The following is a 26,150-nucleotide window of genomic DNA, read 5'->3' on the forward strand; positions in this document are numbered from 1 at the left end:
CGTCAGCCAGTGTGCCCAGCCTTTTCTTATATTTACATCATTCAGCTGCCGGGAACTAACTCTGTTGTAATTTAGTAGGGATCCAATTTCCTACCTCCACCTCCCTGCCACCAAAATGGCTACTCCAGAAATAAACTCTCCAAAATTTTCTCAGAAATTTTTTGGAGAAAAAAGGTATAGTTGGCCTGGCCCTCTGTATCTGCTGGTTCCTCATCCATAGATTCAACTGTGGTTTGAAAATATTTGAGGAAAAAATTAAAATACTCCAAATAGGCCGGGCGTGGTGGCTCACGCCTATAATCCCAGCACTTTGGGAGGCTGAGGTGGGTGGATCACGAGGTCAAGAGATCGAGACCATCCTGGTCAACAAGGTGAAACCCCGTCTCTACTAAAAATACAAAAATTAGCTGTGCATGGTGGCGCGTGCCTGTAATCCCAGCTACTCGGGAGGCTGAGGCAGGAGAATTGCTTGCACTCCAGTCTGGGTAACAACAGTGCAACTCCAGTCTGGGTAACAACAGCGAAACTGTCTCAAAATAAATAAAATACTCCAAATAAAACAGTCTGACAACTATTTACAGCATTGACATTGCATTAAGTGACATAAGTAATCTAGAGATGATTAAGGTATATGGGAGGAGGGCTGGGTGCAGTGGCTCACGCCCTCCTCCCATATACTTTAATCCCAGCACTTTGGGAGGCTGAGGTGAGCAGATCACCTGAGCTCAGGAGTTTGAGACCAGCTTGGCCAACATGGAGAAACTCCAACTCAACTAAAAATACAAAATAAGCAGGGCATGTTGGCACACACCTGTAATCCCAGCTACTTGGGAGACTGAGGCAGGAGAATCACTTGAACCCGCAAGGCGGAGGCTGCATGAGCTGAGATTGCATCATTGCACTCCAGCCTGGGCAACAAGAGTGAAACTCCATCTCAATTAAAAAAAAAAAAAAAATCATGGCTTCTAGAACCACACTGCCTACATATGAATTCCAGCTCTGCCACTTACCAGCTTTGTGACCCTTTAACAAGTTACATATCTATGCATTAGATTTCTTCCTCACAAAATGGGAATATAACATTACCCGTTTTTTTTTTTTTTGAGACAGAGTCTTGCTCTGTCACCCAGGCTGGAGTGCAGTGGTGCAATCTTGGCTCACTGCAACCTCCGCACCTCCCAGGTTCAAGCGATCCTCAGCCTCCAGAGTAGCTGTGACTATAGGCGCATGCCACCATGCCTGGCTAATTTTTGTATTTTTAGTAGATGGGTTTCACGATATTGGCCAGGCTGGTCTCAAACTCTTGACCTGTGATCCGCTTGCCTCAGCCTCCCAAAATGCTGGGATTATAGGCATGAGCCACTGTGCCTGGCCAATGTTACCTTTTGTTTTTTGAGTCTTACTCTGTTGCCCAGGCTGGAGTGCAATGGTGTAATCTCAACTCACTGCAACCTCCGATTCCCAGGTTCAAGCAATTCTCCTGCCTCAGCCTTCCAAGTAGCTGGGACTACAGGCGCCCACCACCACACCCAGCTAACTTTTGTATTTTTAGTAAAGACAAGGTTTGATCATATTGGCCAGGCTGGTCTCAAACTCCTGACCTTGTGATCCACCTGCCTCCGCCTCCCAAAGTGCTAGGATTATAGGCGTGAGCCACCGTGTCCGGCAACGTTACCTGTCTTGAGGGCTGTTGTGAGGATCCATCAGTTAACATGCAAAATGACTAGAACACATCTGTTACACAATACTTATCGTTATCCTACCAAGTATTCAACTTAGTATGACTAGGTCCCATGGTCAGGCAAGGGAAAAACAAGGCTAAATGTGAGTCATAAGGACAGGTGGGAGGGTCAAAAGCCCAGCAGCCCAGTGGAACACTGAAGAAATCAAAGGCTTGTACCACCTAGCCTGTAGCATCCTGGGACCACTACTCAAACTTTTTTCCTCTCCTTGATAAAAACAAACAAGATTTAAATATTTTGTTTCTGCTAGTAGGGAGGCAGAGGTCTGACGATGACATGATACTGGCATGAGAATAGGCCAACAAGCCAAAATGCCAACTGGAATTGGAAGGAACACTGGAAGAGGACAGAGAAAAAGAACTCCAGGCAAGGGGAGAATTCTGAAAACTACACAATACAAAAGAGAAACAAAAAGGATGTTTTATGTCCTTCAGGACACATGCCAGAGGCCTAGGATATATTGGGTGTTGCTCTTCATACAACCACTTATGGGGAACACTCATGCTTTAGACAGGTTCCTCCTGTTCTTTGGGTGGTGAATGCAAAATAGTTCTTCATAAGCTTTACAGTATTATCCTTTGAACTCCAAAAGGGTCTTTCCAACCAAAATTTACTGAAAAGTCTGAAGAATACTCCCTCAAGATGGCAAAATAGACTGAATGCCCTCATTCCAGGTCTCCTTCCCCTCCCCAGTAAGGTTTTCTGCCTCCTCCTCTTTGCCAGGAGATAAGAGAGATGACCCAAGGTTGAAAAACACATAACAACTTTCTCAAATGACTTAGATTTAATCATCGGAAGCAAACTAAATGGAAACCTTACAATAGAGAAGAATTACATGTCAGTGTCTTTTGGAAACTGAGCTGGGACAGAAAGGGACTGGGGGCTGCCCCCAACCTGATCCCTTCTGAACAAAGACGTCCACAGTGTTCCTGGCACTCTGGCTCAGGAAAAGGGGAGACTGCTGGTTCTGTGCATTGAAGTAGCTTGCCCAGCGCTCACTCCTGGCCAGCATCAGGAGCCCCGCCTTGCCGGCTCTGGTCATCGCCTTTCTTTTTGTGGCCTGAGACAATGTCATCAATTCGCAGTAGCAGAACTGCCGTCTAGAAGGAAAAGCACAGATGCAAAGAGGTCAGCAGAGAAGGAAAGCACACTTTGCTTTCCTTTAGATCACATCACCTAGCTCCTACTACAGAATTGCCATTTTGCCTGAAATCTACCTTTTCAGTCTTGTATGTAAATGTAGTTCTTGGCCAGGTGCAGTGGCTCATGCCTGTAATCCCAGCACTTTGGGAGGCCAAGGTGGGAGGATCACGAGGTCAGGAGTTCAGGACCAGCCTGGTGAAACCCCATCTCTGCTAAAATACAAAAAAATTGGCCAGGTGTGATGGCAGGCGCCTGTAATCCCAGCTACTCAAGAGGCTAAGGCAAGGGAATCGCATGGACCTAGGGAGGTTGCAGTGAACCAAGACTGCGCACCACTGCACTCCAGCCTGGGCAACAAGAGCAAAACTCTGCCTCAAAATTAAAAAAAAAAAAGCAGTTATTCCTAAGCAAGGGATACAGCTTATGCTACGCTATCTTGCTTTCAGTATGAGCTAAAGATAAATAGAGAGATAGAATGCCTTAGAATATTCTGCCTTCTATACCCCTCCCTGCAAGAGTAGACCAGGCTGGGCACAGTGGCTCAAGCCTGTAGCCCCAACACTTTGGGAGGCCAAGGCAGGCAGATCACCTGAGGTCAGGAATTTGAGACCAGCCTGGTCAACATGTACAACTTTAGTACAACTCAGTCTGTACTAAAAAATAAAAAAAATTAGCCAGGTGTGGTGCCGCATGCCTGTAGTCCCAGCTACTCAGGAGGCTGAGGCACAAGACTTGCTTGAACCGTCCCTCTGCTTGGGAGGCGGAGATTGCAGGGAGCTGAGATCATGCCACTGTACTCCAGCATGGGCGACAGAGTGAGGCTGTGTCTCAAAAAAAAAAAATTTAAGCAGCACTTAATGTATCTTAGAGTGCTTTACCTCCACTGCTGTCTTATAAGTCTGCAGCTTCACAGCCAATGGCTCCCATATGCCCAGTTCCTTCATGTCCACCAAAGTACCCGTCTCACCATTTACACCCCAGGTCTCACAGTTCTCCTGGGTGTGCTTGGCCTGCAGTTGAACCAAGAAGAAAAGGGAAAAATAAGTTAACAGAAAACATCAGGTAAAAAATAAAGCCAAAAGTAAATGACTGGTACAGAAGGGGTGATGACGACAAACAAGTCAAAGGCTAAAAGGAGAGAAAGATTTCAAGGAATAAACTATAAGGAGAATTTGGAAAGCCAGATATGAACCTTCCCCTGAGGCCAAACACAGCTTTCCCTACTTCATCAAGAGAAAAGCTTGGAGAGAAACTCACCCTAAGGGAGGTAAGTAGACGGATGGTGCTGGCCCCACAGTTCTGGATCAGGGTACGAGGGATGACCTCTAGGGCCTGTGCAACAGCCCTGTATGGCCATTGTTCCACACCAGTCATGGCCTTGGATTTTTCTGTCAAGGCATGGGCCACAGCCATCTCAGAGGCCCCACCCCCTGGCACCAGCTGAGGGTCCAGGAGAACATTGCGGCACACTTGCATGGCATCCTGGAGATTGCGTTCTACTTCCTTGGAGAAGCAAACAGACAGTATAAAGCCAAAGTTCAATGACTCATGGAGAAATCAGAGCCACCAAAAGGACCTCCTAACTGCAAAGTTAGTAAACCACTGAGGAGGGCAACTAGAAAAGGTCCCTGGAACCCCTACTGGGCAGAGCAGATGCTATTTACCTGAGGCTAGTATAACTCATGCCTAACAGGGTGGCGGGGAGTGGTATCTGTAAAGGGTTTGGGGGTATCACCCAATCATAAAGTTAGGTCTTTGTCCATTATACTAGATTAGAGCAATAACCTATTTCATCCCTTGCTAGTTATCTGGAAATAAACAGCATCTATCTTGCTAGACAGAGCCATAACCCATTCCATCCCTTCCTAGTTGTATCTTTTAGGAGGTTGCATGGTGTTATGCAAACTCTCCTACTTACTAGCTACATGCCTTTGGGAAGGTTACTTAGACTCAATGAGAGAAAAAAAGTAGTATTTATAACCTCAACGTAAAAAACAAGAAAGCAGTTACTGCCAGGTAAGAGGAAATGAGGTATCTTGTTTGATGGGTACAAAGTCTGTTTTGCAAGATGAAAAAGTTCTGGAGATCTCTTGTACAATAACATGAATATACTTAACATTACTAAACTGTACACTCAAAATAGTAAAGATGGTAAATTTTATGCTTACCATAATTTTAAAATTTTTATTTAATTAAAAAAAGGAAGCAGAAAAGGAATTTGTCACTTCAGATCCAAATTAAATAGCTATAAATGGATCACAGAATGATTTTAGGCCATTTGGGAAACTCTTAAGAAGTCCAGTGACCTACTTCATCTGGTCATACATCCAACGTTGACTCACCGCAAGAATCTCTTTGCTAGCCCCCCGGAGAAGAATGGTGCAGGCCTTGGGGTCTTTGCACTCAGTGATGAATGTAAAGTATTCATCGCCAATTTTCTTGATTTCCAACAGGCCTGCTCCCGTTCCAACATCATCTTCTCTCAGTTCCTCTGGTCGGCTGACTATCCGGGCCCCACAGGCTCTATTGGGTGGAGGAGGTGGTGAGAATCAGATGATTTCAGATATTTTTACCCATTTCCCTAGTCTCTAGGGTCTGAAGCTGGGGATAAGGGCAAAAGTGGATTGCTACAAACATCACTTAAGAGGTCTTGGCTGCCTGGTGAAAAAGATTTTCAGGGGCCAGGCACAGCAGCTCACACCTGTAATCCCAGTATTTTGGGAGGCTGGGTAGGAGGACTGCTTGACCCCAGAAGTTCGAGACCAGCCTTGGCAACATAACAAGACTCTGTCTCTATAAAAATATATAAAATTAGCTGGGCATGGTGACACATACCTGTACTTCCAGTTATGCAGGAGGGTGAGGTGGGGGATCCTTTGAATCTATGATATCAAGGCTGCAGTGAGTTGTGATCATGCCACTGCACTCCAGCCTACATGACAGAGTGGGACCCTACCTCAAAAAAAAAAAATCTGTGAAGCCATCACTGCAGTTATAGCAGCACTGTAGTTATGTATGCCAGCAGGTGGGAAAACCTTGAGAAATACCTATTTCATATTGAAAATGCAGCTTTTATGTAGGTAAGAACAGCATACCTAGAGACTTGAATATGATTTGAGAAATCGTGAAATTATGATGATGCCTTATCACAAAAGTTGAAGGATCTAAAACTGGATAATTTAATGCCAGCAAAGGATGGTTTGATAATTGTAGAAAGAGGTTTGGTTTTTAAAATGTCAAGATAACAGGAAATGGAGCTTCTGCTAACCAAAACACAGCAGACATGTCCCAAGATACCATTAAGAAAATCACTGGCTGGGCGCAGTGGCTCAAGCCCGTAATCCCAGCACTTCAGGAGGCTGAGGTGGGCGGATCACCTAAGGTCAGGAGTTCGAGACCAGACTAGGCAACATGGTGAAACCCCATCTCTACTAAAAATACGAAAAATCAGCCAAGCACGGTAGTGTACACAGGTCTGTAATCCCAGCCACTCAGGGCAGAAGAACTACTTGAACTTGGGAGGTTACAGTGGGCCAAGATCACACCACTGCACTCCAGTCTCGGCAACATAGTGAGACTCCGTCTCAAAAATAAAAAAACCATTAGGGGCTGGGCGCGGTGGCTCAAGCCTGTAATCCCAGCACTTTGGGAGGCCGAAGCAGGTGGATCACGAGGTCAAGAGATCGAGACCATCCTGGTCAACATGGTAAAACCCCGTCTCTACTAAAAATACAAAAAATTGGCTGGGCATGGTGACACGTGCCTGTAGTCCCAGCTACTCAGGAGGCTGAGGCAGGAGAATTGCCTAAACCCAGGAGGCAGAGATTGTGGTGAGCCGAGATGGCGCCATTGCACTCCAGCCTGGGTAACAGGAGTGAAACTCTGTCTCAAAAAAAAGAAAAAGCCTTACAAAAGCCATCAGGCCTAAAATGATAGATTTCTGTAGAAGGAAACTATCCAGATGTTGTACATGACTTTGTAGGATTTATCACAGAGCCAGTCAAGGAAATCATGAAAGAGACTATGGCTGTGGCTAAAAAAATTGGCATGGTGGTGATGAAGGGTTTCAATGTAAGGATCTTGGAGAACTTTGAGAGCTAACAGACATTATACCAGAAGAATTAACAGAAGATAACTTGATGGAGATGACTGCTTCCAAGCTAGTGTCAGATGATGAGGAAGATGATGTAGAAGAAGCAGTGCCAGAAAGCAAACTGACATTAGACAATCTGGCAGAAGGCTTCTGATTATTCAAGTCTGCTTTTGACTTCTTTTACAATATGGACCCTTCTGTGATAAGGGCATTGAAACTGAAGCATCAATGTGTAAAATGGAATGAGAGAAAAAAAAAAAAGAAACCGAAGCAGTCGAAGAGGGACTGATATTATACAGAAATTTTTAGAGAAATGGAAAAGCAAAAGTCAGACAAATTACAACGTATTTCCATTGACTTACACTGACTGTGCCTCCTACCCATCCTGCCTCCCCTTCCACCTCTCTCCACCACTCTTCTGCCTCTGCCACCCAAGACAGAAAGACCAGTCCCTCTTCTTCCTCCACCACCTATGCAACATGAAGATGATGATGATCTTTATGATGATCTACTTTCACTTAAGGCACAGTGAACGTGTTACCCCTTTCTTATGATTTTCTTAGTAACACGTTTTTCCTCTAGCTTACTTTATTGTAAAGAAATACAGTATAAAACACATATGACGTACAAAAATATGTGATAATCAACTAATGTGTTATTGGTAAAGGTTTGGGTGAATACTCAGCTATTAGAAGTTAAATTTTTGTGGAGTCAAAAATTATACATGGATTTTCAGCCCCTTGGGGGCTGATTCCCTAACCCCCAAGTTGTTCAAGGGTCAACTGTACACCTACGAAAACTACTCATCACTACTATAACCAGATACAGTTGAATTCAAAATATACTTTGTGGTTACTAAAATTTGGACAAATGAGTTCTCATGCATATCATATCTAACATGTACATATTTCAACCAGAGAATTAGAAGCTGCAAAAAGAAAGAAAAAAAAATTAACACGTCTATACTATATAATGGTAATTTCTTTCTTTTTTGAGAAGGAGTCTCACTCTTGTCACCCAGTCTGGAGTGCAGTGGCGTGATCTGGCCTCACTTCAGTAACCCAAGACAGAGACACTGCATTCTAGCCTGGGCAACAGAACAAGACTCTGCCTCAAAATAAATAAATAAATACATCAATCAATCAGTATTAAAAATGAATGAACTCTGCTGAGCATCATGGTGCATGCCCAGGTACTGGGAAGGCTGAGAACAGGATGACTGCTTGAGCCCACGAGTTTGAGACAGGCCTAGGTAACACAGCAAGACCTCATCTATTAAAAAGAATGGTCTCTGAGCACAGACATCAGTGCAGAAGTAGTGCAGCTAAGGATTTGGCTGGGGAAACCGATGGTTCCGCTATAATCTGGGCTCCTACTCTGGAAATGTTCATTCAAAAATCATCATAATGACATTTAAAAAACCTCTTTGATAAGCAGTTATTTAGAAATGTAACAGACACCCACCAAGGTACTAATTATAGATGTCTAAGCACAAGCTGCTTACTAATGATTAGGGGCGGTACAGATGAGACTCATGCAGTAAATAACTGTTGGACCAGAGGACTTCTCAAGAGGGCAGACAGCTAAGCCTAGGTTCTTTCCACCTGTTACTGTATCCTTTACTAAACCTTTTCAGGTAATAATGACTATGTTATGCAGCAACAGAAAGGAAACACAGCCGAAGAAAAATCTTATTTTTATCTGGCTTACTCACCTAGCAATGCGATTATTGTCTGTCTTCCGGACTCTGCGGATGGCTGTGATATTGGCCCGCATGAGGTAGTGCTGAGCTAAATCTACAAATCCAAGAATAGAGGTGTCAAGCTGGGTTCTAAACTGGTTTTATAATCAAAGTACTCTAACCATCACACTATTATGCCCCTGTCGACATGAGGGGGTAAAACGAAAATTACCCACCCCCATCTACCTCAAAGGTAGGCTGGAAAAATTATCGAAGTCCCACCTGAGATGCCCTTTTCGGTGATGACCACATCAGGCTTCAGCTGGATAATGTCTTCACAGAGCTGTTGGATATACTCTTCTTCCATTTGGAGAATTCGTGTGAAGTCCTCCTCTCGTGTAATCTCAATGTCAGTCTGTGTAGTAAAGAAAAAATACTTTGATTTTAAAATCCTTAGACTTGTGAAGCTCTTAGGGTCATAATACATTCCCTCTACCTACCTCTCCCACATATCTGTTAGAATTATGTTAAAGCTGTGATCTCAACAACTCTGTAAGCCTTCATAACACCTTTGTAAGCTCTTGTTATCATCTAGTTTAACCCCTTCCTTATAGAAACCAGAACCGATAGTCACACAGCAATTGGTGGTGAGTTTGGCCTTTCTAAGGTCTCTGACCACTCAGTCCAATCATACATGTGTCCTAGCAGTGTGTATGAAAATTGTGGGTCTTAATTCTTCCCACTAATTGATTATTGTTCTTTCCAAAGGTGATGGAGCCTTGCAAGCCTCCCGCCCCCTAGAAATTCTTTTTTTTTTTTGAGATGTAGTCTCACTGTCACCCAGGCTGGAGTGTAGTAGGATGATCTCGGCTCACTGCAACCTCCACCTCCTGGGCTGAAGTGAATCTCCTGCCTCCGTCACCCAAACAGCTGGAATCACAGGTGTGTGACACTATGCTCAGCTAATTTTTGTATTTTTAGTAGAGATGGGGTTTAACGATGTTGGCCAGGATGGTCTTGATCTCTCGACCTCATTATCTGTCCACCTTGGCCTCCCAGAGAGTGGGATTACAGGTGTAAGTCACCATGCCTGGCCTTTTTATTTGTTTGAGATAGGGTGTCACTGTTGTTCAGGTTAGAGTTCAGTGGCGTGATCATAGCTCCCTGAACCCTTGACCTCCTGGGCTCAAGCAATCCTCTCGCCTGAGCTTCCTGAGTAGCGAAAACTACAGAGACATGCCACCATGCCCAGCTAATTTTTTTTTTTTTTATAGAGACAGGGTATTCACCATGTTACCCAGGCTGATCTTGAACTCCTGGGCTCACCCACCCACCTTAGCCTCCCAAAGTGCTAGGATTATAGGTGTGAGCCACTGCACCCAACTGAAATTATCCTTTAGTACTTCAAAGCTGAATTAACTCCTACCTTATGTTCCCTGGTGCATTAGGAAAGGTAGCCTGGTAGTATAAAACAAGCCAAACATGACCGGGTTCAAATCTCGACTCTGGCCTATGCTACCTGTATTCCTCAAGCAATTAACCTAACTTGTCTGAGCTTCAGATCCCTCATCTGTAAAACAGAATCAACATCAACTATTCTAAAGGATTGTTCCCTTTTCTTTTGAGACAGAGTTTCGCTCGTTACCCAGGCTGGAGTGCAGTGGTGCATTCTCGGCTCACGGCAACCTCCGCCTCATGGGTTCAGGCAATTTTCCTGCCTCAGCCTCCTGAGTAGCTGGGATTACAGGCGCACACCACCATGCCCAGCTAATTTTTTTGTATTTTTAGTAGAGACGGGGTTTCACCGTGTTGACCAGGATAGTCTCGATCTCTTGACCTCGTGATCCACCCGCCTCGGCCTCCCAAAGTGCTGGGATTACAGACTTGAGCCACCGCGCCCGGCCTCTAAAGGATTGTTCTAAGAGTCAGTGTACACTATGCACCTAGAAGGCATGCAATAAACACACCTTTTATTTCTGTTGTTCATATTTGCAGTCACATTCTTGCATCTACCTAAGGAACAAGGCCAAGAACCTTACCTGGCTTTCTCCTTTCTTGTATTCCAGAGAAGAATCCAGCAGCACAATGCGAGGGTTCTTGATATAGCGCCGCATGCGTGGATGGGTCACATCCTTGTTAATCATGACTCCACGCAAGACACAGGAGTCTTCAATGATGCCCCCAGGTATCTGAACAAAAGACAACCACACTTTAATCCATTTTTAATCCAAATTTAAGATAATTTTTCTTTTTCTCTTTTTAAATAAAGATGGGGTTTCACCACGTTCATCAGGCTGGTCTTGAACTCCCGACCTCAGGTGATCCGCCCACCTTGGCCTCCAAAGTGCTTGGATTACAGGCGTGAGCCACCACGCCCGGCCTAAGATAATTTCTTAATTTTCTTCCCAGATGTTCATCTTTCCCAATAGCCACTGTTTCAAGTTTCTAAATTATCTTTCTTTGATAAAGCTCAAAAATATGGTTGGAATCACATTTTCTTCCCACCAGGAAATATACAAATTTTACACCATGACACTCAACTTGAATGAGTGTCAAGCTGAAATCTACAGAAATGCAGCAGCTCACACCTAAAATTCCAGCTACTCAAGAGGCTCAGGCAGGGGCCCTTGAGGCCAGGAATTCGAGACCAGCCTGGGCAACGGGCAGTGCGACCCAACTGCTATTTAAATAAATAAATAAGGGCTTAGGTCTCTCTGTCTTTAAAAATATTAGCACAGAATTTTAGGCGTGGGACTCCATCTACTGGCCACAAGCTATACGACTAAATCTTTTTTTTTTTTTTTGAGATGAGCCTTGCTCTGTCACCCAGGCTGGAATGTAGTGGCTCACTGCAACCTTCCTGCAACCTCCACCTCCCAGGTTCAAGCAATTCTCCTGCCTGAGCCTCCTGAGTAGCTGGGATTACAGGCGCGTGCCACCATGGCTGGCTAATTTTTGTATTTTTAGTAGAGACAGGGTTTCACCAATTTTGTCAGGCTGATCTTGAACTCCTGACCTCATGATCTGCCTTGGCATCCCAAAGTGCTGGGATTACAGGCGTGAGCCACTGCACCCAGGAGAAGCTTTTTGATCTTAATGAAATTTAGTAGAGAGGATAGAAAGCTTTCAGAGGCTTACTATTATAATAGCACTGTATAAGAGAGCGCTTGTTAAGCTTATATCCTGACCAAATGACTGATGTATGCAAATACACAAACATGGAGACACCAATAAGCCTTTCCCTTGTCCTTATTAACCTTGTGTAGAGATAGCAGTGAAGGTAACAACAAAATTATTTCAGGAAATTCCTACTTGGTAGCCTCTTTAGGTTTCTGTTTCCCAGGCACCATGTACAAAGTTCTTCCCAGTTCTAACTAAAGATGCCTTGCTCTGGGCAGGCGTGGTGGCTCATGCCTGTAATCCCAGCACTTTGGGAGGTGGAGGCAGGCGGATCACCTGAGGTCAGGAGTTCGAGATCAGCCTGGCCAAAATGGTGAAACCCCATCTCTACTAAAAATACAAAAATAAGCTGGACCTGGTGGGTGGAAACCTATAATCCCAACTACTTGGGAGGCTGAGGCAGGGGAATTGCTTCAGGAGGCAATTGATTGGGAGGCTGAGGCAGGGGAATTGCCTGGGAGGCAGAGGCTGCAGTGAGCTTAGATTGTGCCACTGTACTCCAACCTGGGTGATGAACCAAGACTCCATCTCAAAAAAAAAAAAAAAAAGATAACTTGCTCTGATTTCATTCAAGTAGGGCGTGATGGCTCATGCCTATAATACCAGCATTTTAGGAGCCTGAGGTGGGAGGATCGCTTGAGGCCAGAAGTGAGTTGAAGACCAGCCTGGGCAACATAGTGAGACCCTCATCTCTACAGAAAGAGAAAAAAGATTAGCTGGGCATAGTTGCATGTGCCTGTAGTCCTAGCAAATCAGAGGATTTGCTTGAGGCCAGGAGTTTGAAGCTGTAGTGAGTTATGACTGTGCCACTGAACTCCAGGGCAACAAGGTGAGACTGTCTCAAAAAAAAAAAAAACCAAAAAACAATATTAAAAACAATTTCCTCACAAGTTAGATGACTTGGGCTAAGAAATAATTTGACCCAATGTACACAATGCAAAACTTTACCTTTTCCACCTTTGCATATTTTTTTATGTCAATCTCTTTCCGACCATTCTCCTCAAACTGTACTGTCTTGACAGCATCCAGGGCAATGTTGCAAGCCAAAGATGACCACCGACTGATGGCTTTGGTAGTTATGGAGCTATTGATGATGTTCAGCATCATATCACTGTTATTGATGTCAACTGGGATACTAGAGAAAAGAAAACCAGATGATAAGTGAAGAAGGCATGTTAGGTATGTAGAGATGTGCCTCATCTGTATTTCAGTGACTATAATAATGGGCCAAGAGCCAGAACAAGGGGATCTGTTCCTTTGGAGGAAACTAAAAGGACAATCTGCTTTTCAGCAAGATTACAATTCCCCTAGATACAAAGATTTATGTAAAGTAATTTGTTCCTTATCTTCTGCTGCAACCAGGTAAACTCTTCAAGTTTTACAACTCAGGACAATAACACATTTTTTTCTATGAAACCTTATCCCACCGGGTGCGGTGGCTCACACCTATAATCCCAGCACTTTGGGAGGCCGAGGCGGGTGGATCATGAGGTCAAGAGATCGAGACCATCCTGGTTGTCACAGTGAAACCCCGTCTCTACTAAAAATACAAAAATTAGCCGGGAATGGTGGCGCGTGCCTGTAGTCCCAGCTACTTGGGAGGCTGAGGCAGGATAATTGCCTGAACTGCAGTGAGCCGAGATTGCGCCATTGCACTCCAGCCTGGGTAATAAGAGCAAAACTCAAAAAAAAAAAAAAAGTAAACTTATCCCCTAACTAGCCAACTTTAAGAGCATCATCAAATCATTAATCTTGAACAGCAAATTTTATTTTTAACTCATGGTGTGCCAAAGTGGTCAGACAGCCAACCGGTCATCTTTGTGTTTTTATGTTACTGCAAACACATTTTGTGTTTACCTTTTTTACATTACTATCAGTCTCTCCTCACAAGATATTTTCACATAATACTAAAATCCCTACTTTGGTCATGCGTGGTGGCTCAAGCCTGTAATCCCACACGGTGGGAGGCCAAGGTGGGCAGATCAGTTGAGGTCAGGAGTTCAAGATTGGTCTGGCCAATATGGTGAAACTCTGTCTCTACTAAAAATACAAAAATTAGCCAGGAGTGGTGGCACGCACTTGTAGTCCCAGTTACCTGGGACGCAGAGGTTACAGTGACCTGAGATCGTGCCACTGCACTACCGCCTGGGTAACAGAGTGAGATTCTGTCTCAAAAAAAAAAAAAAACAACTCTCCAGCAAAACTAAGCTTCAAATATAAAAAATAAATAAAAATAAAAAAACCCCACAAAATAAACAAAATCCCTATTTTAACTGTGTAAGGCACATAATATAAAAAATAAATAAATTTTCTGGGAGGCCGAGGCAGGTGGATCACTTGAGGTCAGGAGTTCAAGCCTAGCCTGATCAATATGGTGAAACCCCATCTCTACTAAAAAATACAAAAATTAGCTGGGTGTGGTGGCGTGCGTCTATAGTCCCAGCTACTCAGAAGGCTGAGACAGGAGAATTGCCTGAACCCAGGAGGCAGAGGTTGCAGTGAGCCAAGATTACTCCATTGCACTCCAGCCTGGGCCGAGATTCCATCTCAAAATAAAAAGGGTAAAGTGTTCTAGGTAGGCAGTTATTACTTGATTAAAAAAAACATTTTTCTGGGCTGGGCTTGGTGGCTCATGCCTGTAATCCCAGCACTTTGGGAGGCTGAGGTGGGTGGATCACCTGAGGTCGGGAGTTCGAGACCAGCCTGACCAACATGGAGAAAGCCCATTTCTACCAAAAATACAAAATTAGCCAGGCATGGTGGTACAAGCCTATAATCCCAGCTACTTGGGAGGCTGAGGCAGGAGAATCGCTTAAGCTTGGGAGGTGGAGCACTCCAGCCTGGGCAACAAGAGCGAAACTCTGTCTCATACACACAAAAAAACCTTTAAGGGTACAAGCTCCATACAATAAAACCCATGGGTACCTCTATACTCACAGAGCTTACTGGATAAAAATAATTAAATCAAACACCTCATTCCCTAAGTGTGCCAAAGACAGTAGTGTAAAATTTGTTCAAGAACAGGCAATATAATAAGCCTCACCAAATTACTAAATACTTATGCATCTAATGACCCAACCACATGAGTAGAACATTTAAATAAAGAAAGAAAAAAGAAGTAACTATTTCCAGTTGGGCATGGAAGAAAGAATACATTATAGGTTTTATTTTTTGAGATGGAGTTTTGCTCTGTTTGCCCAGGCTGGAGTGCAGTGGTGTGATCTCGGCTCACTGCAACCTCTGCCTTCCAGGTACAAGCGATTCTCCTGCTTTAGCCTCCTGAGTAGCAGGGATTACAGGCATGCACCACCATGCTCAGCTAACTTTTTGTATCTTTAGTAGAGATGGGGTTTCACCATGTTGGCCAAGATGGTCTTGATGTCCTGACCTCATGATCCACCCACCTCAGCCTCCCAAAGTGTTGGGATTACAGGTGTGAGCCACTGTGCCTGGCCCTAAGTTTTATACTGTTAGTAGAGACAAGGTTTCACCATGTTGGTGAGGGTGGTCTCGAACTCCTGACCTCAGGGGATCTGCCCGCCTAGGCCTCCAAAGGTGCTGCGCCTGGCCAGATCCTCTCATACTTGATACTACCTATTTCTTGCCCCGAGATACCTGATTTTCCTTAGGGTGCTGATCATATCATCCAATGCCTTGCGGTAAGCACTGATCACCACTGTTGGGTGCATCTGCTGCTCCAGGAAGTGCTCAGCTACAGACAGCATTTCCCCCGCTGAAAAAGATACAAGCACCATAATAATGTTTTAAAGTATCTGGATTTCAAGGCAACCAACTTCATTCATTATTCTTCCAATCAGACTATCCCAAAAGATGTGACATTTGGCTATTCATACTAATCCAAGCCAATTCATACAAAAAACATCTTTACTGTACATATTTTAAATGATCAGGCTAGGTATCGTGGTTCATCCCTATAATCCCAGAAATTCAAGATCAGCGTGGATAACATAGTGAGACCGTCTTTACAAAAAAAAATTTAAAAATTAGCTTGGTGTGGTGGTATGAGCCTGCAGTCTCAGCTACTCAGGAGGCTGAGGTAAGAGGATTACTTGAGCCTGGGAGGTTGAGGGTACAAGAAGCCATGACTGCACCATTACGTTCCAACTTTGGTGACAGAGTCAGACCCAGTCTCAATAAACAAAATGATGAAAGACTGATTTCAGGGCTTACTTATTCTCTTGATCTTTTTTTTTTTGAGCAGGAGTCTGGCTCTGTTACTCAGGCTGGAGAGCAGTGGCGCAATCTTGGCTCACTGCAACCTCTGCCTCCCAGACTCCCAGGTTCAAGCAATTCTCCTGCCTCAGCCTCCCAAGTAGCTGGGATTACAAGTGTGTACCACCATGCCCAGCTAAATTTTGTATTTTAGAGATGGGTTTCATCATGTTGGTTGGCCAGGCTGGTCTCAAACTCCTGACCTCAGGTGATTTATCCACCTTGGCCTCCCAAAGTGCTGGGATTACAGGTGTGAGCCGCTGTGCTTGGCCTTCCCTTGATCTTTCTAATAAAAAAGAAAGATTTGCCCTAAAGGCTCTAAAATAAAGAAAAATACACAAAAGGAGGCTGGGTTCGGTAGCTCACGCCTGTAATCCCAGCACTTTGGGAGGCCAAGGTGGGTAGATCACAAGGTTAGGAGATTGAGACCATCCTGGCCAACATGGTGAAACCCCATCTCTTAAAAGAAAAGAAAAAAGGAAAGAAGAAAAAAAAAAAAGAAAAATACACAAAAGGAAAACTGGCTTGTTTATTAGTACCTTAATACCTAACAGTCAAACTGCTAGACACAAAACCTTACATCTGAAAGAATATTCAGGGCTGGATGTGGTGGCTCACGCCTGTAATCCCAGCACTTTGGGAGGCTAGGGTGAGCAGTCACTAGGCTTGGAGTTTTTAGACTAGCCTGGGCAACATAGCAAAACCCTGTATCTAGAAAAAAATTCAAAAATTAGCCAGGTAGGGTGGCATGCGCCTGTAACTACTCAGGAAGCTGGGCTGGAAGGACTCATTGAGCCCAGAAGGTCAAGGCTGCAGTGAGATGTGATCACACCATCACACTCCAGCCCAGGCAACAGAGCAAGATTTTGTTTCAGAAAAATAAAAAATTCGAAATAGAAAATGTACACAGTTAAGGCTGGGCACCGTGGCTCATGCCCATAATCCTAGCACTTTGGAAGGCCGAGGCAGGTGAATCACTTGGGCCAGGCTGAGGCAGAATTGTTTGAACCCAGGAGGCGGAGGTTGCAGTGAGCTGAGATCATGCCACTTCGCTCTAGCCTCGGTGATAGAGCAAGACTCCGTCTCCAATTAAAAAAAAAAAAAAAAAAAATCAGCCAGGCGAGGTGGCTCAAGCCTGTAATCCCAGCACTCTGGGAGACCATCCTGGTCAACATGGTGAAACCCCGTCTCTACTAAAAATACAAAAAATTAGCTGGGCATGGTGGCGATGCCTGTAATCCCAGCTACTCAGGAGGCTGAGGCAGGAGAATTGTCTGAACCCAGGAGGCGGAGGCTGCAGTGAGCCAAGATTGCGCCATTGCACTCCAGCCTGGGTAACAAGAGTGAAACTCCGTCTCAAAAAAAAAAAAAAAAAAAAATCAGCTAGGTTTCCTGGTGCTGGCCTGTAGTCCTAGCTACTCAGGAGGCTGAGGCAGGAAGATTGTGTCTGCAGTGAGCTATAATTATGCCACTGTACTCCAGCTGAGATGACAGAGCAAGACCCCATCTCTTAAAATTAAAAAAAATTCATATTATAATGATTTTGATAATGCTTCTAATCCTAGCACTTGTGGAGGCTGAGGAGAAGGATCACTTCAGCCCAGGAGTTTGAGACAAGCCTCGGCAACATAAGACCACATCTCTACAAAAAATAAATAATAATAATGATTTCAATGTCAGAACTTTATTTTTAGGTGTGTGGGCCCACACTGTAAATCAGAATCCCTTGGCACAGTGGCACACGCCTGTAATCCCAGCACTTTGGGAGGTCATGGTGGGTGGATCACCTGAGCTCAGGAGTTCGAGACCAGCCTGGACAACATGGTGAAACCCCACAATTAGCCAGGTGTGGTGGCACACGCCTGTAATCCCAGCTACTAGGATGGCTGAGGCAGGATCGCTTGAACCTGAGAGGTAGAGGTTGCAGTGAGCTGAGATTGCACCACTGCACTGCATCCTGGGCAATAGAGCGAGACTCTATCAAAAAAAAAAAAAAATTCCTTAATTTAAAACAGTCCCTTTTGGGCCAGGCACCATGGCTCATGCCTGTAATCTCAACGCTTTGGGAGGTAGGCAAATTAAATTACCTCAGGTCGGGAGTTCGAGACCACCCTGACAAACATGGAGAAACCCTGTCACTACTAAAAATTACAGAATTAGCCGGGCATGGTGGTGTATGCCTATAATCCCAGCTATTAGGGAGGCTGAGGGAGGAAAATCGCTTGAACCTGGGAGGCAGAGGCTGTGGCGAGCCAACATTGTGCCACTGCACTCCAGCCTGGGCAACAAGAGCAAGACTCCATGTCAAAAAAAATAAAATAAAAAAATAGAGACATGGTTGGAGTGCAGTGGCATGAACATGGCTCATTGCAGCCTCAACGTCCTGCCTTACTGACGCCAGCCTCCCCAAACAGCTGGGACTACAGGTGTGTGCCACCACACCCAGTTGATTTTTTAATATTTTTATAGCAGTGTGGTCTCTCCATGTCGCCCAGGCTGGTGGTGAACTCGGGCCCAGTGGATCCTCCCGCCTTGGCCTCCCAAAGTGCTGGGATTACAGGAATGAGCCACCACACTTGGTTGCAATCAGATTTTTTAAAACCAGTGTTTCTAGTTTAAAAATTTCACTATCGGCCAGGCACGGTGGCTGAAGCCTGTAATCCCAACACTTTGGGAGGTCAAGGCGGGTGGATCACGAGGTCAAGAGATCGAGACCATCCTGGTCAACATGGTGAAACCCCAGCTCTACTAAAAAAATACAAAAAATTAGCTGGGCGTGGTGGTGTGTGCCTGTAATCCCAGCTACTCAGGAGGCTGAGGCAGGAGAATTGCCTGAACCCAGGAGGCGGAGGTTGCGGTGAGCCGAGATCGTGCCATTGCACTCCAGCCTGGACAACAAGAGCAAAACTCCATCTCAAAAAAAAAAAAAAAAAAAATTTCACTATCATCTTGACATTTACACAATAAAGGCAATAGTTCAAGATTTGAAAAATAATTATTTATGATCCTATAGGAAGTAGAAAGATTAGTCTTTAAACTTACACAGCCCAGGGTCACTATCCTCAAGATTTCATTTATTATTTGTGAATTCACCCACTTGCTAAACTTTATTTGTAACCCCAAAATCAATATTCATGACACTTTCATAGTCATTCATGGACATCCACAGGATAGCAAAAAAATCTAGTCACCCAATGACATTCCTAGGTGAGGTCAAACAGGTCTTATTTCAGCGCTCACACTGTAAAAGTGTCCTTTATGCAGTAAATTTAAGGTTATGTTTTTCACATTTTTCTTGATAATTTCAGTATTTAAAATGGCTCACAAGTGTAGTGCTTAAGTGCTATCTAATGTTCCTATGTGCAGGAAGGCTGTGATGTGTCTTATAGAAAAAATACATGTTAAGTGAGCTTTGTATAGGCATGAGTTATATAGCTATTGGCTATGAGTTCAAAGCTAATGCATCAACTATACATATATGTATATAAATATGTGTGTGTGTGTGTGTGTGTATGTGTGCAAGTACATATATTTTGAGATGGAGTCTTGCTCTCTCGCCAGGCTGGAGTGCAGTGGTGCAATCTCCGCTCACTACAACCAGTTCAAGCGATTCTCTTGCTACAGCCTCCTGAGTAGCTGGGATTACAGGCACGCGCCACCATGCCCAGGTAATTTTTGTAAGTTTACTAGAGACAGGGTTTCACCATATTGGCCGGGATGGTCTGGATCTCCTGACCTCGTGATCTGCCCACCTCAGCCTCTCAAAGTGCTGGGATTACAGGCGTAAGCCACCATGCCCGGCCTATCAACTATATATATTAAACGGGTGTCTTAAAGACAGAAAACACATACAATAAGGTATGTATTTATCAGTTGATGAAAGTGTGACCAGAGGCTTATGGGTACCTAACCCTGCATTTCCTGTAGAAGCAATGATTTATTTGCCAAGTCAGTGTTTGTAGTGATTTTATAGAATACTATAACTTACAGTGAATAAAGAGAATTATTACTTTATCAGCCAGATTTGCATAGCTCATTCTATTCATATAAATGTTTTATACCCAATTGGAGAGAATACATAGAAAATTACCAATAAGCCATTTAAACTGAATTTCCTTCTTAAAATATGACACAGATGTTATTTTGAATTTTTCCTTATCAACCTCCCATTCTTCTCTTACCAAGAATAATTACTGATGTGGTCCCATCTCCAACCTCTTCATCCTGGGTCCGGCTAATTTCAATCATGGACTTGGCTGCTGGATGCTGGACCTGAATCTAAAAAAGCAGATCACTACTGAATCCACACTATTCAGAAGCCCTCTTAACTTATGCAGTATGGCCTTAACGCTTGGGCTTCTTGCTTCTATATATACTTATCCTCCCTTAAATGTTTTACCATATCTTGAAAGATTAAAAATGGCACCCAAATAAATTAAGTAAACCACTTTCCAAATCTTTTTTAGGAAAAAATTTATCACATGTACTCAACTATTAAAGCTTCCAGAGGACAGAACAATAATTTTAGCTTATTTACTGGAAGCACTATTGTAGTTGAATTGTGTTCTTCCCAAGATATGCTGAAGTCGGCTGGGCATGGTGGCTCACACCTGTAATCCCAGCACTTTGGGAGGCTGAGGGGGGCAGGTCACCCGAGATCAGGAGTTTGAGACCAACCTGGCCAACATGGTGAAACCCCATCTCTACTAAAAGTACAAAAATTAGCTAGGTGTGGTGGCAGGCGCCTGTAATCCCAGCTACTCAGGAGGCTGAGGCAGGAGAATTGCTTGAACCCAGGAGGCAGAGGTTGCAGTGAGCTGAGATCATACCACTGCACTCCAGCCTGAGCGACAAGAGTGAGTGAGACTGTCTCAAAAAAAAAAGATATGCGGAAGTCGTAATCTCAGAACCTGTGAACTTTACTTTATTCTGAAATAGGGTTTTTGCAGATGCAACCAAGTCAGATAAGGTCATTCTGAATTAGGGTGGGCTCCAAGTCCAATCACCTATGTCCTTGTATAAGGGACACCCAAGGGGAATAACATGAGGACTGAGGCAGGGATCAAGTTCACGCCAAGGAAAGCCAGCAACCATGAGAAGCTAAAAGAAAAGGATTCTTCCCTAGAGACTTCAGAAGGAGCATGGCTCTCCTGATACCTATATTTCAGACTTCTAGCTTCATTCTGCAAGGTAATAAATTTATGTTGTTGAAGCCAACCAGCTTCTGGCAATCTGTTATAGCAGCCCTAAAAAACTAATCAGAGCTTGTATCTTAATAGGTCCTTTATGTTTATAAAACTGTCAGAAAGCAAAAAAAAAAACAAAACCAAAAATAAAACACACCTCTCGAAGAATGGCGTTGCCATCATTGGTCATCACGATGCCTCCCATTGGGTCCAATAGCATCTAAGATAAAAGCAAAAGTTCTATTTAAAGTGTCCTAGATAACAGGAAGAAAAATCTGTAGTCTAAGAGTTTTAGGGAGAGATAAGCCTACCTTCATCATGGACTTGGGTCCCAAACATGTTCGGATGATATCTGCAATAGTCTAATGGAAAGACAAGATAAAATAGGCAAGCACAAATCAGAGGACAGTGTGAGAATGTTGGAGCGATAGGGGAAAGGGGCATGAACAACCCACAGAGCCAGTGTTTTATTTTAATTTCATTTTAATTTTAGATACGGAATCTCAGTATGCTGCTCAGGCTGGTCTCAAACTCCTGGGCCCAAGTCATCCACCCACCTTGGCCTCCCAAAGTGTTGGGATTACAGGCGTGAGCCACTGTGCCCAGCCAGAGTCAGTGTTTTAATGACACCCTTAAAATACTGTTGGCAATCACTTAATTTTTTTGAGACAGATCTCACTGTATCATCCAGGAGTACAGTGGTGAGATCTCAGCCCACTGCAACCTCTACCTCCTAGGCTTCAGCAATTCTCCTGACTCAGCCTTCCAAGTAGCTAGGACTATAGTCACATGCTACCAGGTCTGGCTAATTTATTTTAGTATCTTCAGTAGAGACAGAGTTTTACCATGTTTGCTAGGCTGATCTCAAAGCCCTGATCTCAAATGGTCCACGTGCCTCAGCCTCCCAAAGCTCAGGGATTACAGGCATGAGCCACAGCGCCCCACCAGAGCCAGTGTTTTAGTGACACCCTAAAGTATGGTTAGGAATCACTTCAGATGGCTGGGAGTGGTGGCTCACGCCTGTAATCCTAGTACTTTGGGAGGCCAAGGTGGGTGGATCACCTGAGGTCAGGAGTTTGAGACCAGCCTGGCCAAGATGGTGAAATCCTCTCTCTTAAAAAAAAAAAAAAAAAAAAAAAGTTAAAAAATAAAAAAGAAAAGGAATCACTTCAGACATAGCATACCACTAGCTTTAGCACTAGATCTACCATGCAGGCTAGCTCCTGTTGTTTTTCTCCCCTTGGGAATAGGTTTCAGGATGGATATAGAAATGAATTTTCACAAGCTGAGTGTGGTGGCTCACGCCTGTAATCCCAGCACTTGGGGAGGCCGAGGCAGGCAGATCCATGAGGTCAAGAGATTGAGACCATCCTGGCCAACATGGTGAAATCCCATCTCTACCATACAAAATTTAGCTAAGCGTGCATGGTATCGCACGCCTGTAGTTCCAGCTACTCAGGAGGCTGAGGCAGGAGAATCGCTTGAACCTAGGGGATGTAGGCTGCGGTGAGCCGAGATTGTGCCACTGCACTCCAGGCTGGCAACAAAGCAAGACTCTGTCTAAAAAAAAAAAAAGAAAGAAATGAATTTTCACACAAGACAAAGGGGGAAATGGCTCCCAGACCTTCTGTTTCCCGGTAGTCCTAATTACTACAAGTCCATGTCTTAGTATTTCTTTCTATGACAGTGGCCTCCACACCACCCTAAATCAGAAAGACGGCTAACTTCACTATTTCATTCAAAAGACATATTTACCAAATATCTGTCCAAGATCTACACTGGGCACTAGGAATACAAAAGGGAATTAATAAAATCTTTCTTTATTAGAGAGTAACTCAGTTTAGTATGGGAGACAGACACAAACAGAATGCTATAAAACAATACACAGCAACAGAGTTATGCATAAGTTAATGAGAAAATTATCAATCCTAACTCAGAAGGGGAGGGCTTCCTTTCCCCTACCATCAACAGGAAAATGTTCTGAAAGAAGAGGTCACCTTTTCCTCTGCCTATTTGCATACTCTATATGAATCTAGATGCACAGGACACACAGTGATCACCAAATACCAGGGAAGATAGCTGGAGGCAAACTACCATAAACACTTAAAAGATTTATGACTTACAATCAGAAGGGCAAAAAACAGAACAAAACAAGATTTGTGACCTTGGCAGCATTGATGTTTCCAGATTGAACTTTTCTTCCGGATTCACGCTTTGTGTTCTGGCCTAAAATAGATAAAGACACAAGAGTCAACAGCCCAGGACTGCCCCATCATATACAAGTTATTTATTTCCCAGTCTTTGAAAAATAAGAATGCAGGTTTCATGGTGTATGCACAAAGCAAAGCTTATCAAACTCTACATTTTAAATATGTGCAGTTTATTATATGTCAACCATAACTCAAAAAAACTGTAAACATGTCTTTATGGCTGTTAACTTCTTTATTTCAACCCTCAATATATTAAGGAATAACTTTGGAATCTTGTTATTTCCTTAAAAGGAATACTTTCCTTTTAACCAAATATTCATGTATTAGAAAAAGCAAAATAAAAACGGAAACAAACAAACAAACAAAACAAAACAAAAAAAAGAAAATAAAAAAGAGGAAAAAAAAGAAGAAAAATATTCATGTATTTACAACAGGGATTCATAATCTGAGATCTATGAATGGGCGTTAAGGCGTTAATGGGATAGTGAACTCACTGAGACTCTGTGAGAAAATGAGAGATTGCAATTTTTTTTTCCGGAAAGAGGATCCACAGCTATCATTAGATTCTCAAACGGCTGGGGATCCTAAGAAATGACCAATCATTGCTTATGTAAGCAGGGAAAGTGTTTGGGGATTCATTTTCAGTTTGGATAGGGGGATCATACACTAATAGGTCCAACATAATTATTGATAGTGCCCCCACAGAATACTGTTTAGAACACACTGAACAGTTTGTAAAATAAATTATATAGTCACTCCATAATTGGATGTAACAAGAAGGCCTCAGTAATCCATTTACCATCACTAAGAGCTGACCATTTATTTTAACTGGGAGCCTAATCGGTCACAGCCGACTAATGCCAGAGACAAATGCAGACCTGAAAGGAGCCTTGCAAATATACCACTCACCCCCAGCCCATCTCAGTGGAGACAAGCCAGTGGTTGTAACCAAACCAATATGATGTTTATTTCCTTCCCCTCTCCAAATTACATTCCCTTACAACTTAAGTCTCTACAGCTTTTAGTCTAGTCCCATCAAACCAAAACATCCACAATCCTTAGGATTTACATCTTCTCAGGCAGCTGTAACCAAAAACCTGCATGGACCTACCATCCATCAGAAAGAATGAGGTCCCCCCCCTCCCCCACCCGAAAAGTTATTTCTCAGGTACAGAGATAATGAATAAAAACTCTGAACGGCATTCATTATACAGAAGATGGTAAGGGAGAGGAGATGGTTCGTCGGGCATCCTAGCTGTTCCTGCAGATGAGATACGGAAGTTATACATAGAACGGAAACACATCAAAGAAAGACAATGGAGGTGGTGCTCGCTACAAAAAAAATAAGGGGCCGGGCGCGGTGGCCCACGCCTGTAATCCCAGAACTTTGGGAGGCCAAGGTGGGCGGATCACCTAAGCTCAGGAGTTCGAGACCAGCCTGGCCACCACGGTGAAACTCCATCTCTATCAAAAATACAAAAAGTAGCTGGGTGTGGTGGCGCGTGCCTGTAATCCCAGCTATTCGGGAGGCCGAGGCAGAATCGCTTGAACCCGGGAGGCAGAGGTTGCAGGGAGCTGAGATCGCACCACTGCACTCCAGTCTGGATGACAGAATGAGACTCCATCTCAAAAAATAAGAAAAAAATGAGAAATCTTCCAAAGGGAAAAGATGACCAATCGAGAAATTTGGGAAAACCCAACTGTTTAGTGGGAAAGATTAAAACCACGGGGACCCGGAGGGAACGATTACATCTAAGATCAGTAAAGCAAGTACAGTTACTTCAGGAGCAGGGGTTGCTGTTCAAGCGACTGTTACTGAAAAGAAATGTAACATACAGTGACCAAGGATATTACCTATTTACAAGACCCTCTTTAAGCAGTTTACCTACTTATCTTTTAATTCTCACAATTCTACTAGGAAATACTATTAACTCCGTAATACAGATGGAAACATTTAAATTACCGCTACTAAGGGATGGGCCGAGGATATAAGGCTAGATCTAAATGAAAAAAAAACAAAAAACCCAACGTATTATTCTTGTAGCTGTACAGCGACAATCAGGCAAGAAAGCGTGCAGGGGCGGGGGAAGCGTGGGGGATGAGGTACGGAACGCGTGGGAAAGAGCTTCCCAAGATGAGCACACGTCAAGAAAAGAGGCTCGGGAAGGGGAAGATCAGTTTGAGTTTGTGGAAAGAGGCAAATAGGTTAAGGGAAGAGAGGAAAGCGGTACACCGGGCTTCCAAAATGAAGATGATAACTGGAAGGTTCAGTGGCCGGGTCAGGGCGGGACGGAGCTGGTGCGGCACTGAAAAGTATGGACACAGGAGGGCGAAAAGGGGTCCCTTCCCTGGCATCCCCAAAACTCACTGAGCACGAGCACGGGACGATGGCCCATCATGGCGGCGCGATGCAGAGCCGGGTACCCAGAACTGGGGGAACCGACAGAACCTTCTGGAGAGAGAGAACCAGACAGAAGCCCAAAAAACGCTGCCTCCTCAGGGCTTACACGTTAACACGCTACTCTCAAGGTAGCTGCCAATCACCGCACCCATCTCATTGACCGGCAGAAAAACAGACCAATTGACAGCCTTAGTTCCGCCCCCTACGCAAGAACGGCCAGACAAGTTAGACAGAGAGAGCACTATGGAGGCACTAGGAGGGCACAGGCGCTTGCGCAATAG

General features: G+C 44.0%; 1 protein-coding gene across 2 annotated transcripts; it reads right to left on the minus strand.

The window, feature by feature from the left end:
- Positions 1-2,507: 2,507 nt before the first annotated feature.
- On the minus strand, positions 2,508-25,985 carry CCT3 (chaperonin containing TCP1 subunit 3). 2 transcript variants are annotated; one of them, XM_002760099.7, is made up of 14 exons: positions 25,837-25,985; positions 23,423-23,484; positions 21,570-21,620; positions 21,416-21,478; positions 20,254-20,350; positions 15,455-15,572; positions 12,788-12,974; positions 10,699-10,848; positions 8,942-9,074; positions 8,693-8,774; positions 5,228-5,408; positions 4,143-4,388; positions 3,764-3,895; positions 2,508-2,842 (listed from the first exon to the last, which is right to left on the minus strand). In XM_002760099.7, exons 1-14 carry the CDS (start codon positions 25,865-25,867, stop codon positions 2,738-2,740), a joined length of 1,638 nt encoding a protein of 545 aa, XP_002760145.1. In that variant the 5' UTR covers positions 25,868-25,985; the 3' UTR covers positions 2,508-2,737. The 2 variants fall into 2 exon arrangements, with proteins under 2 accessions (XP_002760145.1, XP_017821846.1); XM_017966357.4 differs by having other exon boundaries at positions 23,382-23,484.
- Between the last annotated feature and the right edge of the window lie 165 nt (positions 25,986-26,150).

The sequence above is a fragment of the Callithrix jacchus genome, chromosome 18 (genome assembly GCF_049354715.1).
Source record: "Callithrix jacchus isolate 240 chromosome 18, calJac240_pri, whole genome shotgun sequence".
Classification (NCBI taxonomy): Eukaryota; Metazoa; Chordata; class Mammalia; order Primates; family Cebidae; genus Callithrix; species Callithrix jacchus.

Bases quoted from the DNA above. Each gene is read 5' to 3' on its own strand.
- CCT3 (XM_002760099.7), bottom strand. From the start codon at position 25,867: ATGATGGGCCATCGTCCCGTGCTCGTGCTCA. The intron at 15,573-20,253 runs GTAAGAGAAGAA...TATCTTTTTCAG, and splicing joins CACATCAGTAATTATTCTTG to CGGGGGAAATGCTGTCTGTA. The intron at 4,389-5,227 runs GTGAGTCAACGT...TGCTTCTCCAAG, and splicing joins CTAGCAAAGAGATTCTTGCG to GAAGTAGAACGCAATCTCCA.